Here is a 15,917-nt window from a genome sequence, read left to right on the forward strand (position 1 = left end):
AGGACACACTGGAGGGATTACGTCTCGCAGCTGGCCTAGAAACACCTTGGTGTCCTCCCGGTGGAGCTGGAAGAGGTGGATGAGGACCGGGAAGTGGGCTTCCCTACTAACACTGCTGCCCTTGCGACCCAGACTAGGATAAGTGGATGAGAATGGAATGGAATGGCTCCAATAGGAGGACAGGAGTAGGATAGGCTTATTTTTACAGGTGTTTTGGGGAAACGAGAGATCAACACATAATGATGATAATGTTCAATGGTAGTTTTAAAGATATCTAGGTCTCCATAATGGGGACATTTTCTATTTTGAGCTTCTTTACATAAGGAAGGTACCTTTGAATGTGCAACTTACAAAACATGCATTCACACAGCATGGGAATGTTTTAGGCATAGTCTTAGTTAAGAAACAGTCTTTATTGAGAAAATTTAGGGGAAAAAATATATTTGCTATTTCTATCGCACTTGTGGGGGCCTAAAAATGTCCATACTAATTCTCTTCATTTTTCCCTAACCTAGTTTAAAAAATCCTTTTTGTCTGTATAATTATGTAGGACCTCTTGATGCAACAACAAAAAAAGTGCCTTGTTATAGGAATCTGGGACACCTAGAATGTTAATTTTCATATTTGGACTGACACAAATAATGGTAACACATGAAGGCCACTAACTCGGGAAAAGGTTTGCTTTTCTTGTTTGCACTTGGGAGAAACCTTAAAGCCAAAGGCATTAAAATGCTTTTACACTATGTACAATCGAGGGCCTTTGCCCAGCACAGCTCACGGCTCAATAATAAAGAGGTAAAAGTCTTTTTTCACAAGTTTCCTATCAACCGGCATCCCCTCGAGTCAGGAAATAAATTGTGAACACTATTGCTAAATACTACTTTCACAAGTCTCCCATGTACTGTGCTGTACTAAGTACAGTGAATCTTTTTTGAAAAGAGTACGACGATACACTAGTGTACAAAACCACACGCTCGTGGAGCAGCAAGAAAATGTAGTATGCCTAACGTGTTCATCTAGGCACCACAGGCTGTTTTAAATCACATATCAGCTAATGCTAATCAATAAAACAATCATTTAAGGGCAGGGGTTATGTACAGAGTCTATACCTTGATAGAACATACAGTTAGGCTAAAAAGCATTTGGACAGTTTATGATTTTCCTTTATACACCACTACAATAGATGTCCAGCTAAAATAATCAACATGGTTGCTGTGTAAAAATACGGCATTTAGTGTTTAAAAATTACAGCCGTTTAATGAAAAGATGGACAATAATATATTGATGAATCGATGAATAACTATTTTGGAATCAATTGTTTTTTTCATTAAAAATATTCTGATATCAGCGTCTAAAATGTGATTATTATAAAAGCAAAACAAGATCACACATTAGCGTTGAATTTGGAAAACAGTGATCAACACTTTTTTTCTGATATGTTGCAGACCAAATACCAATAAAGGGCTTACTTTGTTTACCAAGTTTACAAAGCTTTGATTACAAAGTCTGTCATCTTTCTGAAAACATTACCTGTTAAAACGGATGTTGGTCATATTGTTACCACTGGGTTAACATTCAAGTCGTGTTATTCCTGTCATATTGTACACGCTGGCGCCCCTCCCCTTTTTCCCTTGCTCATCCAATCACCAGTCAGAACACAGTCTGGATGCATTTCACTGACCTGCGGTTAGTCGGACATTTCAAACTCTATTTCTCCAATCAGCTAGCTCAGCGAAGAGCGCCTCAAAAAGGTTGTTTACAAGGTACAGATTGGATTTAGAAATATTATTTAAGCCACATCATGTGTGAAATGGCTATAATTCAAGTGATAAATGACACGTTTTTTATAAATTAAAGCTGAATGGCAACACCAAAATCACATGTTGATTGTTGATTTATCCTTTGTGCAGGTGTATAATGGGAAAATCATAACTGGACCAAAACCCTTAGACTCAATGTCACAGGGTATCAAAACAAGCCTTTTTGTAACCACAACAGCCACTCATGATTTGTCTCATGTTCTCATATTGCTCCTGCTAAAGAACTATACAGTCAAAAACATCACTTTCAGGGGCTAAAATCTGCCACAATGAAGTTAAAAGCTGCATCTTCTAGCTGTGTTTCTGTCATATAACTACAGTGGCACAAGAATGCACAGTTATATTTTGTTATACCTATGCTCAAACGCACAGTATTTCGTGTACATGTGTGCTAGAGACCAGGGGGTGGGGTTAGGGTGTGGGGGTTACTTCAGTGAATCTCCCCACCAAGGTAGGCACTCTACATGGGTGACTGTCTTGTACAGTAAAACTGTTCGATTCATGACTTGAGGTACAAAAAAACCCCACAGTCTCAGTCTAGTTCAGTCCAGGCTGAAACAGGGAAGAGTCACAGTTACAATAACAAATAAAAATTCAGTTTTAACTGTGACTAAACCATTTTTCACATTTGACATTCAATGCAAACTGGACACTCAAAAACATCCTATAAATGTCTTGTCAGAGCTAGTATGTATTGTCTTGCTACTTTACATTCTCCTGTGTTTTTCTTTCCACTATCGTGCTATAAAAAATGTCCATAAGCACTGCAATGCTTTTACATTCATTATCATTGTGAGGAATCAGCTAAACATTGCCTCTAACAGTAACAGCCTTGAAAAATATGAGAACCGGTGTATGCTAATTGTACAGTCGAACCATGTAACAGTGTTGACATGTTCACATCATACTAATATGAACCTTTGCACAAATTTAACACGACAAATACAGTATAATTACAACACCTTTTTGAAATCAGTATCAGAGGTATCGTTTTTAACATGGCGGGAGCGACACCCCACTATACGGGTCCATTTTTACACCTTTGAGAATGTGAAAAAGAACCACTCAATGTATTGTAGGGATAATGTCACATAGTAATTGAGGCAAAAATGAGAGAACTACTTGGCTGCAACCAGCTGCGGCGCTGTTTAAGTCTAGTTTGCTGTCTAAAGAAGAACATGATGACAGATTCATTGTTAATTTCCCACATTGTCCAACGACAAAATGTATGTGAATGCTCATTACTACTCACCACTGGGACTGTTCCCCCTAGATTAGATTAGGAGGTGCTCACCCCATACCGGTCAGTACTTGCATTTAAAAATAGGGGGCATTTTTCAGACAATGACAGGAAAATTGTGGTCTTTCCACCACACACACACACACACACACACACACACACACACACACACACAGCAAGCCCATTACAGTTGACTAGGCTGCACGCATGCACTTGTGCACCCTGTGGACCTTGTAAAAAGGTACTGTTACTGGTAGTGACTGTACTAAATAGGCGGAGGAGACAATTTTAACTGTGGGATAGGGGCAGCTCGATATGCCCATGATGTGAAATAATTTCTGTCAATGCACCTTTACCCAGATTCACACCATCGTGTCAGCAAATGTGACACTCCTCATAAAACGGTGTGTAATCCTGCAAATTAACCACCTATTTCCATTGGTGCAGGTTGAAATCATGACCTTCAAGTTGTAAATTTGACTCCATATTCACCTTTGGGTGAAGGTGAAAACAAGAGGACATAAAGGCTGACCTTCAACTGGTGGCCAAAAAAGCCCTCCAAGACTTTAACTTCAGTGACTCAACTTTTCACCTACTAGCCTTGATGGAGGAGGATGACACGAACAGTAAACGCCACACTTTTTTCTGTTTTTTTTTTTTGCCAGCTCAACTATGAAGACTCCACAGCGACCGTGGTGTCGCCTGTCTTGCGGACGGAGAAAGCGAGGTCGTGCTGTTGGACACGGGTGTCAAACGGGGGTAAAAGCACTGCCTCCTCAGCTCGAACGGAGCCGTCTATGCTCTCTCTCCTCTCCTTGATCACCTCCTCCTCTTGTTCTCCTCGCTTCACATGGCATCGACACACCTCAATGCCAGAGTCCCCTGTCAGGCGTCGGTGGCTGAAGTGATCCTCCTCGTCATCCTCTTCATCCTCATCCTCTTCTCCTCTTGTGTGACTTTGCTCCATAGGATGCACTGTGGTAGACAGGTTTGCGGTAGCCTGTTGAAAGGAAGCCGGGGTGGAACATGGGGCTGGGCTGCAAAGTGGGGGGGGTTCTTCCTCTTTTTTTTTGACCATGAGTATGGCACCTAGGGGGTCTGAGAAGACAAGGCTTTGGACTTGACCAGCAGGAAGAGAAGATAGAATTAAGGGTGACAGAGGAGTCTGAGGGTGACGTGAGGGTTGATAGATATTTAGGGGCGGAAGAGGAAGTGAGAGTGGAGCAGCTGGACGTGACACCACCCCATTGCCGTTGGAGGCATGCCTGGTAATGACATCCATAGTTACCGATGGTATAATATCTGGCAGAACCTGTGACGGTGTCAAAGGTGTTGATATGCGGGTGGCCCCCACCTTTGGCAAGAGGGGGCAGTCACCGCCTGCCTCACTAGGTGTCGACATGCGGCTGCTGTCATATGTCTCATCTGTCACTTGGACAGAGAAGGAGGTGCTGCAAGGGGAGGTGAGGGAGCAGGACTCGCAGGAACAACTGGTATAATTGTCAGAGCTCTGGGATGAGGTGAAGCTACTGGGACCGGGGCCCAGGTATGGAGGGCAGGGGTGGCTTTGTAGGGGGTGGGGGTGGTGATAATGGGGGTACGAGGAGCTTGGACCAAGCATGGCACCTCCCTGTAGGGCGAAGACAGAGCTGTAAGGTGGAGGAGGTGTGGTGGGCTGCGCTGCCACCTCCTCATAAGAGGGCAACTTGAAGGAGGCAAGAAAGCCTAGAACAAGAATGAATATATACTCAGGTGTGATGCTAATTCATATCATAAACATCTGCAGTGTATTTTCGGGCTGTACTACTGCCCAATCTGGAGTAGGTTCAGTATACTTACAAAAAGCTTTCTCTTTTAACAGTGGAACTGCTACTGGAAAAAAAATGAAATATGTGTCCTTAAATAAACATACTGAGATCCAGCATGGAGGACCGGTAGTTGCAGGCTCCGTTATAGGCAATAAGATTGATTTCCCTCTGTCTCTGCTGCTGCTGGATCCTCAGCTTGGCCCGGCGATGGCGGTAAGCACAGAAACAACTGAAAAGTATCAGCATGGTCCACAGCAGCCAGAACCCTATCAAGGACAATTAAGACCATCTTTAACCCAGTGAGACAATAAAAATAAAAATAAAAATAAAAATAAAAATAAAAATAAAAATAAAAATAAAAATAAAAATAAAAATAAAAATAAAAATAAAAATAAAAATAAAAATAAAAATAAAAATAAAAATAAAAATAAAAATAAAAATAAAAATAAAAATAAAAATAAAAATAAAAATAAAAATAAAAATAAAAATAAAAATTAAAATTAAAATTAAAATTAAAATTAAAATAAAAATAAAAATAAAAATAAAAATAAAAATTAAAATTAAAATTAAAATTAAAATTAAAATTAAAATTAAAATTAAAATTAAAATTAAAATTAAAATTAAAATTAAAATTAAAATTAAAATTAAAGCACAACAGAGTGCACAACAATATGCCCGGACATGCAACTTTATTTAAAGAAAAAAAAGAAAAAAAATTATAATGTAAATGGACATTTCATATCTTGGTCTTGTTGACAGATTGATGAGCAATGACTGACACAGATTACTCACACCAGAGTTCATAATAGTAGGTACAGCAGCCCGTCTCGCCGCAGCAGTGTCCGGTTTCACAGAGATAACCTGGATTGTTGTTTACACCAGGACAGTACTTGGGACTGACTACAGGCTGGCTACCAGAGCTCCCATTGTGCTTCACCACCTGTGGAGATCATGGAGAGCTTTGTAGGTTATGAGAAGATATAAGTTATATCCACATACAAATTGAAGTAATCTTTCAGTTGTTCAGTGAAAGTTGAGATGATGTTGCCTCAAGTCTGAGTACTTGATAATACAATTGAACCAGTCATTAACTTGAGTGACTCTGAAGGCAGCTACTCAGAGGTTGCCAAAAGGCACCTCAAGAAGTCTCTGATGGGAGGAAAGTAGGAATTCATCATTTTCCCAATACCATCCCATGAACCTGAGACTTGTCAGGATAAAAAAATAACTTTGGAGGGAGAAATTAGTTCAATCCTCATTGGTATACGGCTGTAGCAAACAAAGAAAATATGGAGGTGAATACTTTGATTGATTGATACCTTGTGAACCGTAGGTAGATCAGCTTCCTTTTGGGGGACAGGCACCTACAAACAAAAATTTTGTTAATTGAAATTTTCAATTCTGTCATATGACAGATAGAGGTAAGTCAGCTCCCTGTATGTTTTGTGTCTCAGTTAAACCATTCCCCCTGCAACCTGTGTTAACTTAGGAACCTTTACATTAAAATCCTATTGTAACAGGTACTAGAAATATGTTCCTTTAATGAAGGCAAGTGTTTGCCACCTTCTTTAACACTCAAAAATATGCAGTGAACTCATCAGAAAGAAGAAAGGAAGGAGACACAGAGTTGTTCATCGTGTGCGTTCTCTGAACAATGGATTCCCTCACTGGAATATGCTATACTATCTACACTGTCTACACCGTCTATACTATTGTGTCCCAACTTTGAAGGAACCACTACCCATACTGAGTCACCCATGCGTCCATATTTTTTTGGGGGACTAATTTGTTAGGCACACTGGTGATAATTTTCATAAAAAAAATAATCCTACAAAAACTCTGGCGGCAGCAGTCGGTCAAATACTTCTATACTTATATTGCCCATTGTACATCAGTGCTGGAAAAGTAACTAAGTAAATTAATTGCATTACCATAGCAACCAGTGTGGTTGTGCAAAAAGACCAGATTTTCATAGTTCTTTATTATGAACAGTGATGGTCGAGCCGCTTACCGTTGAAGCCTCAGTGCCATCCAAGGCCTTCAAGGATATTGTCATCTAGTAAAAGACAAGTTACATATATTAGTTAGGGCAGGGGTGTGGAAGATGTGCCGTGGAGGGCCGAGAAACTGCAAGTTATCTTTCCAGCTGGTCATGAAAGCACGTGATTTTAGTGCTCAATATCACCTTCAATTTAAGGGATGGAGCTAATCAATTAAATCACCTTCTGGTAACCGGTTGGAGAGAAAACCTGCAGTGTCTCAGCACTCCATGGCATGAATTTGACACATGTGAGGTAAGAGGAAACACCTTGTGTTGCGTTTTGACGCTGAGTTTTTCCCATTCTTCTTATTTTTCTTTGGGCTTTTCCCTTCAGGGGTTGCCACAGCAATCCAACCCTGTCTCTCTCACACCAACTACACTCATGTCTCCTTAACTCCTTCACTACATCCATAAACCTCCTCTTTGGTCTTCCTCTACGCCTCCTACCTGGCAGTTCTAAACGCAGCATCCTTCTACCAATATATTCACTATGTCTGCTCTGGACTATGTCTCCTCCCAACCATCTCAGTCTGGCCTCTCTGACTTTATCTCCAAGGCCTCTAACATGTAATGTCCCTCTGATGTACTCCTTCCTGATCCTATCCATCCTGGTCACTCCCAATGAGAACCTCAGCATCCTCATCTCTGCTACCTCTAGTTCTGCTTCCTGTCTTTTCCCCAGTGGCACTGTCTCTAGACCAAACAACATGGCTGGTCTCACCACAGTTTTATATACTTATAATATACTTATATATATATACTTATATATATATATATATATATATATATATATATATATATATATATATATATATATATATATATATATATATATATATATATATATATATATATATATATATATATATATATTGACTTTATCCCATTATAAACGTAATATAATTGTCATCTTGGAATAGAGAGTGTACCATAAAAATCATAGAGCAGCTCAAATCCTGTTTTCTAATTATGTAAAAATGTGGTGCCTGCCTCTAAACATACTGTACATAATAATACACCAGCTACAGTGTCCCAACATTTGCAAGGGTCAATGTGACATTTCGTCTCCAAATGTTGTCCTCTCAGGGTGGATAGAATCCAGAAGTCAGCCATGTGGATATACAAATATATACAAATGTCATGCAGCCCCAATTTGACGAACGCGACCAATTACAGAGTGAGGCCTGAATGCAGAATCACTGAGGCTGGGTTAGGGGGTCTTTTGTTATCAGGCTGATGGACATGTTGTCTGCTTGGAGAACAATGTAGACCCTATACTGTAGGTTGTATACAATTCAGTGCACACAAAAGACCTCACCAACCACAAAATGATGATGAGCCAAAATCCAACATGCAACAAATACCACTGTGTGTTACACATGTGCAGAGGTGCATGATAATAGCATGAAAGCAGACACGTGTAGTTAGAAACACAGGGTGGATGATTCATTACCTACACAATCCCACAAGGCCTTTTTTGCATTTTATCCAACTGGTCGTCCTCAGATTTAAAAAAAAACAACAAGAAAAAGACCCACAACACAAAAAGTCCACTACCTGTCATGCAATGTACGATACAGAAAATTACATGAATAATATAAACATCACAAAGACTACATGAAATTTCTTTGTGGCTCAACCAGAGGTGTCCAAAAGCCAAGAAATATAACCTTTGTATTATGGGTTGGTGACAAAGCATATTATTAGTATGAACTTTTGCTCATTACATTATACATATTTGGTCATCTTTAGAAAAATGTATTACAAATATTTAAAATTTCTTTTCACACATTTCCCCTCTAAATATGTCATTATTTTTATAATGTTTTCATTTTATGATCGAAATATTGTATTATAACTTTTACCCTAATTTCTCTTAAAATTGCAGTTTCATATTTTTTGTTTCTGACCCTGCCTCTTGCCCTAGACCAGCTGGGATAGGCTCCAGTATGCCACTGAGATCCTGATGAGGATAAGCGGGATAGAAAATGGACGGATGGATTGATTATTTTTGTTTCTGATATTATAGTTTTGCCTTTGTTTTTTATTTTATTGTTTCTTCTTTATTTTTATAAAATTACTGCTCTTTTTTCCTATTATGTTGTTCTTTTTAAAGGGGACCTATTATGCTTTTCTACTTTTCTGACCAACAAGTGTTGTTACAATGTTGGATTCTGGTGTTAAATGATGCCAAAGCGTCAGGTAATGAGGTTTACGCATTTGTGCCCTGACAGACGTTTTGGGTGGCTCTGCATGCTCGGTTTTACAAAGTTCTACTGACAATGTGAGCCAGACTTCCTGCCTGGTGTCCAGAAGTCCTCTGGAGCACTTGGGAGTGTGACCAATCACAGCGGAGTGGACATACCTAGAGGGGGGCCGGGGGTGGAGTAAAGTAACCATGGAGGAAATCCATGGAAACACTGCAGAATGAGGTGCAGAATCTGGAAGATCTAGAAAGCTTTATCATGTGTAGCTGCTCTATGGGAGTCCACAACTTAATACAAAGCACCAAAAATGAGCATAATAGGTCCCCTTGAGTTTTCCTGTTTCATTGTATTGTTAGAATGTATTGAGAGCCAATTAAAATTAAAATGGTCCCCGGGCCGCACTTTTCTTACACCGCTGGACTACACTGACAGAGTGGACCATTTTTCTCATAGTCCTCCAATGAGAATAAATATGCCGCAACAACAACGGGAAAACTGATTGCTGTAAAGTCTGTGATTGTAAAATATCTTGTTGTTCTATGGTGAATAGACAAGTTGCACTGTTGTATAAATGGAAAATAATTTTTGGTGGTGGTCGGAGAGGCTTGCAAATTGGCAGCCACATTTCTGTCAGTCTAGTCAATGGCAGCTGTGACTGCAGATGTTGGTAAAGTGATTTCTAGAAACGCTGTCTATAGGAAGGTGCTATAAATCCAATCACTTATTATCTGCAAATGGCTGGCGACCAGTCCAGTGACCAGTGTGCATCTTGCCCAAAGTTAGCTGGGATAGCTACCAGCAAACCCCTGTGAGCCTAGTAAGGAAAGTCAATGAATGAATGAATGAATGAATGAATGAATGAGTATAATAGGTTTGCATTAGCAACAATCAACAATTTGCATATGACTGAAGTGCAGACTTTCAGCTGTACTTAAAATGTTTTTTATGGAATTTATTATTTAAGAAGGCGGCACGGCGGTCGAGTGGTTAGCGCGCAGACCTCACAGCTAGGAGACCAGAGTTCAATTCCACCCTCTGCCATCTCTGTGTGGAGCTTGCATGTTCTCCCCGTGCATGCGTGGGTTTTCTCCGGGTACTCCGGTTTCCTCCCACATTCCAAAAACATGCTAGGTTAATTGGTGACTCCAAATTGTCCATAGGTATGAATGTGAGTGTGAATGGTTGTTTGTCTATATGTGCCCTGTGATTGGCTGGCGACCAGTCCGGGGTGTACCCCGCCTCTCGCCTGAAAACAGCTGGGATAGGCTCCAGCACCCCCGCGACTCTCGTGAGGAAAAAGCGGTAGAAAATGAATGAATGAATTATTTAAGAAGAATTACATTTTATACCTCCATTTTTGATTATATGTTACGCTTGATGACTTGCTATGCTGTATTCACACTGGACTCCAGTTATTGTTGTCCAAATACTTGTGACCCTAAAAGTGTAAGCAGTCAGGCTCTAATTCCTACAGTAAATGCTAAATACTATATTTTTATGGAACAAAGCTGCGATTGCACACTTCAGTCTCAACAAATTCATGGTGGTGGTGTTTAAAGGCAACATGATAAAGATGGTCAATGCTGAAAAACTTGTGGAAAGATGCTTTACTCAGCACACATAGAACGTCATCCACGGTGCAACACTGTCTACAACCTGAATCAGCAATTAAGTCGAGTTTGTACATCTGAAGCAAAAGCAGATTACATCAAAATACGTACAGTACATCACAGATATATACTACAGCACTGAAGAACAACAAACTGCAGTCGTACATCACAACTACAAATTCTCAACTATTGAGTTATGTCCTAAAAATGTAGTACAGCGTGACCACATTCCACGAGTGGATTTTAAAGAGGATGCATTTGCAGGAATGAGCCTGCAGTGTTTGTCAACATGGCAGCATGATGCTCTGCAGTAATCTGTGCCAGCGGTTTGACAGATGCGTGTGTGTGCGTGTGTGTGTGTGTGTGTGTGTATATATACCGCCTCAGCCTTGAGCCCAAGACAGAACGTCAACGTCTTCTCTGGATCCATATTCAAAAGAGATAGATGGTCCGATTGAAGTGACAACATGCAAACGGAGCCGATGAATTGGCGTCTGTATTTGGCTTACAGCTCCATCACCGCTGGCTCCGTCTCCACGGACACAGCGGCTTCCCCATCCGCCATTCACACAGGCAAGCGGATGGACAGACGGACGGACGGACCGACGCCCCTCCCGGACCGCTTCTCTCTCTCTCTCTCTCTCTCTCTCTCTCTGCAAAAAAAAAACAAACTACGTGACCTTGGCTACTCAGTCTACAGAACAGGCTGTCGTCGAATGACGTTTCCTGTGGCGATGCAAATGTATCTTATTTTCCTCTTTGTTTTGGCAGAAAGGGTAACAGGCCAGCGGCTGCTGCGTATGACGTCATGCTTTCTGACTTGCAAGGACGACTTGCAAGGAGGCGCAGCCGCTTTGATTGGCCGGAGCTCCCAGCAACAGCCAAACACGCTGTTGATCCATGTCCCACGACACTTGTAATGATAGAATGTGGAATGTTGCGCTAGAATGTACCGTTGAAAAATGTGTGTGATAGCACACTTGATCTCAACGACTGAGGACTGGTTAATGTCCGAGCTGCAATATTTATCATAGCCACTAGATGTCGCCGTACTTCTTTCATTATATACTCAACTTTATATTGTGTTGTGCTGTTCCAAGATGCTGTTTTCGTATTTGGACACTGGAGGGCAGTTGGGTTGAATTTGCGGGAGGAAAGGGGAGCAGAGTAAGAGTTTAAGGAAGTACTGTTATGTGTTGACATCACACAAATAGAAGGACGTAATATAAGAAGCTCACACCAGGACACAACACACAGAGCGCGGTGTCGCTGCTGCGCAGTGCTTCAGTCCATACGCCGCCATCTTGTGTAGCACAACTTGTAGCTAACTAATGTAGTTCTGTGGTTCACATGTAGTTAAATCAGCTGGCAGGACAGTAACTTTATGTTGCTTTTGAAAATAAACAGCCAACTGAGCTATCCCGACTACAGTGTTTCAGCAGCCGTTACATATTTTACAAACAGTTTGTAAAATATGTTTGTGCGTTATGTGTGGTAAGGCCGAGGTTCCCAAAGTGTGGTATTGCCGTTGGAGATACGTGAATAAAAATGAAAAACGGCTTGAGTACAACAACGCAGAACCCTGAGAGTAGCGTGATGCTCTCAAACGTCTCACGTGAACAGCCACAGGCCGTAGAACAGTACAGTCGAAAGGTGACAGCTTGAAGTGATAAATGTCATAATATACAAAATATACAGTGGTGTGAAAAAGTGTTTGCCCATTCACGATTGCTTATTTTTTTGCATGTTTGTCACACTTAAATGTTTCAGATTATTAGACAAAATTAAATATGAGTAAATGACACTACTGAAAACAAAATGCAGTTTTTAAACAAAACTTTGTATTGTTAAGGGAGGGGGGAAAAATTCAAAACCTACATGGTATTTGTGAAAAAATGATCAAAAAAGCATCACATTGTGTGCCTAGTCTGGCTGGTAGTGGTGTTCACAAGAGGGCAGCATACTACAGTCTTTGCATGCAGACACAACCAAGTATTTGCCTGAGTAAAAATATGGTTTAGTTTATAAATAGTAATAGTAAATATTTATTTGGACGTTGACTGCTTCATCTTGTTTACATCAACAATTGGCACAGTCCCCATTTCCTTCCATTTTCCTGTCTTATTATGCGTGTGCACATTTGGGTGAGAGCTTCTGCATGAAAAAGGAGAAACCATTGAAGCCTGGAGCACTTCCACCTTCCTTACGCTGTATTTCCTACTTTACTACCTATAACCACAAATCACCCTCTGAAATACAGCATTCCGAGCCATCCCAAACTCACTTCCAAATGCGGAAAACCTCATTATCTGAAACTTTGGCATCATTTAACACGAGAATACAACATTCTAACTACTACACTCTAATTTATAGGTCAGAAGAGTGGAAAAAGCATAATAGGTCCCTTTTAATAAATCATAAACCAAAGCGGAATGTATCGAGAGATGACTATAGTGTACGTCTGTTACTGTAGTGGCCTTTTATAAAGTATTAACATACTTTCATTTTTATTAATACTTTTGTTAATGTTGTACTTCCTTATAGTAAAGCACATAATCCATAATGTATTCACAGCCCCACATGTCCATTTAAGGTGTGCCCAATGTGATTTTCTGTAAATTTCCCAATTAACGAAATGACTTGCTCACTATCCCAATGACACAATGTCAAAACTTCCTCTGATACATCGGCGCAATGCGGTTGACTGTGTGAGCCTACACAGACCTACACACACCTATGCACAACATCAAAATAGACTTAAGTGATAACACAATATGCTTAATAAAATAATAAAAATGTTGACTTGTACCCGCATAAGAAAATGTGATCACAGTAGCAGAAACTCAAAACAAAACTTAAGCTTTATTGTTCATCATGACAAGGCCCGATACTTTTTATGTAAGTATACATATAAGCATGGTTTTTATCATACATCTCCAACTGATTTATTATTGTGTGTGAAAGATAAGAGGCCTTTGGAACCCATAATAGACCTTTAATTGTGCTGTATTCCCATAAACATGGCATACTTGGATCCTTATTAAGTTAACATACAAGTCATTCTATCGTCCATGCACGCAGACATAATATTGCTTAGTTATCGCTTAAAACATGCCACAACACTCAAGTTAAATCTATGTGTGGGATGACAAAACACTGGTAGTTGTAGGTGAAGACTGCAAAGAGCTCGTACTTTGTCAGAGTTGTCAAAACAACTCCTCGCATGACAAAAAGGAATGTCTTCCATTGCGTGGACACGTCATTTCGAAACCTGCCCGTCAAATTGCAGTCACATGTCTCGGCAATGACATCATTTGGAAAATGCAACCCAACTTCCCATTCATTTCTACACACAGAGCATAATGTCAAGGTGAAGTGGTCACTTACTCTGCTCGGTCAAACCATGTTTTAGGTTATATAAATAAAAGGTCCTTTAATGATTACACGGGGCCAAAACAGTCAACAAAAAACAGATCATGGGTGTGTACATCACTCTGAGTAAGTTCCATACAGCGTGTCTGGCAGACTTCCTAGGTGTGGCTGCATGTGACAATGTCTTTATTGGCTGATGGGGCAGTTCTGATAAAGCCCTATTGATGCTGCTTAGCAAGAAGTGCCAATGAAAAACAAAAGTGTCATTATACCCATTAATTTCTGCAGTACATCAACTTTTCAGATGCAACCCTATAAGCCCTACCTCACTCTGCATAGAAGTTATTTCACTTTACTACTTTGATTTACTGGCCCATTATAAAGGTTTAAACGCTGGAACCATGTGATAGCAGGTCAAAAGGAACCCAGAGGTCGTCTGGAGGGAGTGTGCCCATTGCATCATGGATGCACGTCTGTGAAGTTGCTACATACGTATATAGAGAGGCATCATATGCAACATGATACCATCTTTACAGGGCTTATTCAAGCAAAATAAAAGCATTACTGCCATGAGGTATTGTCAAAAACATCAGCACACCATTGAGAGGAGGGAGAAGCAAAGGGTGGTTCCAATGAGGAACAGAGAAGTGCAATGCTTCACGATGCGTTCCCTTGCCGCCGGCTGCTACGAGCCAGTCAGCACAGGACATTTAGGCACCAGCAAAAAAAAAAAAGAAAAAAAAACTGAACATGTCTGCAATCTATTTCCCCACCTCTGTGTTTCATTTGAGTTCAGTGACATACTTTCAAAGACAATGCATTGATTCAAGTCACATTGTTGTGGTAGCCTCTCTGTTTAGATGAAACCACAAAACAACCAGAGCGACGCAAATGTATCTTCTCATATTCTAAAGCCTAAAGGGTCTTCTACAACATATGAATGTTGAGGTTAGTAATTACGGGCTCGGGGTTTGGGTTAGGAGACAATTTGTATTTTGGAGGAGACTTATGGCAGCTGCTGCAAAGTGGATACTACTGTACAGCATAACCAGTTTATGGCGACGCCCCTCGTACTGGCTGACATAAATGTTATCTAACCATCTTTTAAAGAGTTACTGAACATTTGGGGTGAATTTTGCCCATCATTCACAATCCTTATGTGAAACATCAAGTCATATTCCTTTCTCTTTTCTGTGCATTATGAAACAAGTTAATATGAGCTAGCTAACAATGCACCATTTTTAAAAAATTAATTTTTTAAAAAATCATTTCATATACATGCTGTGATCATGTAGGGACAAATACATTGATGATTTAAAGCATGACCGGAATGGCTTTCCCAGACGCATTGATATCACATTTCGTGTTAGCTGCTACAATAATTATATCGCTAGCTCGGTTAATATACAGGTCAGTTATGTCAATGGTACATCATGCCAATGCCAATGTTTTTCTGCATGTGCAAAAGTTTCTTCTGGTGGTTAATATTAATACTGCAAAGCTTACTTTGCACTGAACAGGAAGTCACTTGATTTAATGCTGTGTCATTCGATAAGCAATAATGATAATGACAAACACACGCTAACATAAAGGGTCTGATTTTTCATAGAAATCATCTCTTCAGTTGTCAATTGATGTCAATGTTGATTTTAGATTGCACTTTTTAATAATAGCAAACATGATAGAACGGGACTTGAAGTCAACTTAAGCAAAACCAACTTCAATGGGTATTATTGCAATATTGCAGCATCCAGAGCTAATGCATAATAATAACAGGGTATGTGTTCATATTTGTCATTTCTTGATGTGTATCGTGAAA

General features: G+C 40.1%; 1 protein-coding gene across 1 annotated transcript; it reads right to left on the minus strand.

Annotated features, from left to right (window-relative positions):
* Window positions 1-1,968: 1,968 nt before the first annotated feature.
* LOC131129870 (uncharacterized) lies at window positions 1,969-11,724 on the minus strand. Its single transcript, XM_078793362.1, has 6 exons — window positions 11,106-11,724; window positions 6,880-6,924; window positions 6,188-6,232; window positions 5,661-5,808; window positions 4,973-5,134; window positions 1,969-4,785 (listed from the first exon to the last, which is right to left on the minus strand). Exons 1-6 carry the CDS (start codon window positions 11,193-11,195, stop codon window positions 3,731-3,733), a joined length of 1,545 nt encoding a protein of 514 aa, XP_078649488.1. The 5' UTR covers window positions 11,196-11,724; the 3' UTR covers window positions 1,969-3,730.
* Between the last annotated feature and the right edge of the window lie 4,193 nt (window positions 11,725-15,917).

The sequence above is a fragment of the Doryrhamphus excisus genome, linkage group LG9, assembly GCF_037039965.1.
Source record: "Doryrhamphus excisus strain RoL-2023G ecotype Guam linkage group LG9, RoL_Dexc_Guam_v1.1, whole genome shotgun sequence".
In the NCBI taxonomy this organism is placed as follows: Eukaryota; Metazoa; Chordata; class Actinopteri; order Syngnathiformes; family Syngnathidae; genus Doryrhamphus; species Doryrhamphus excisus.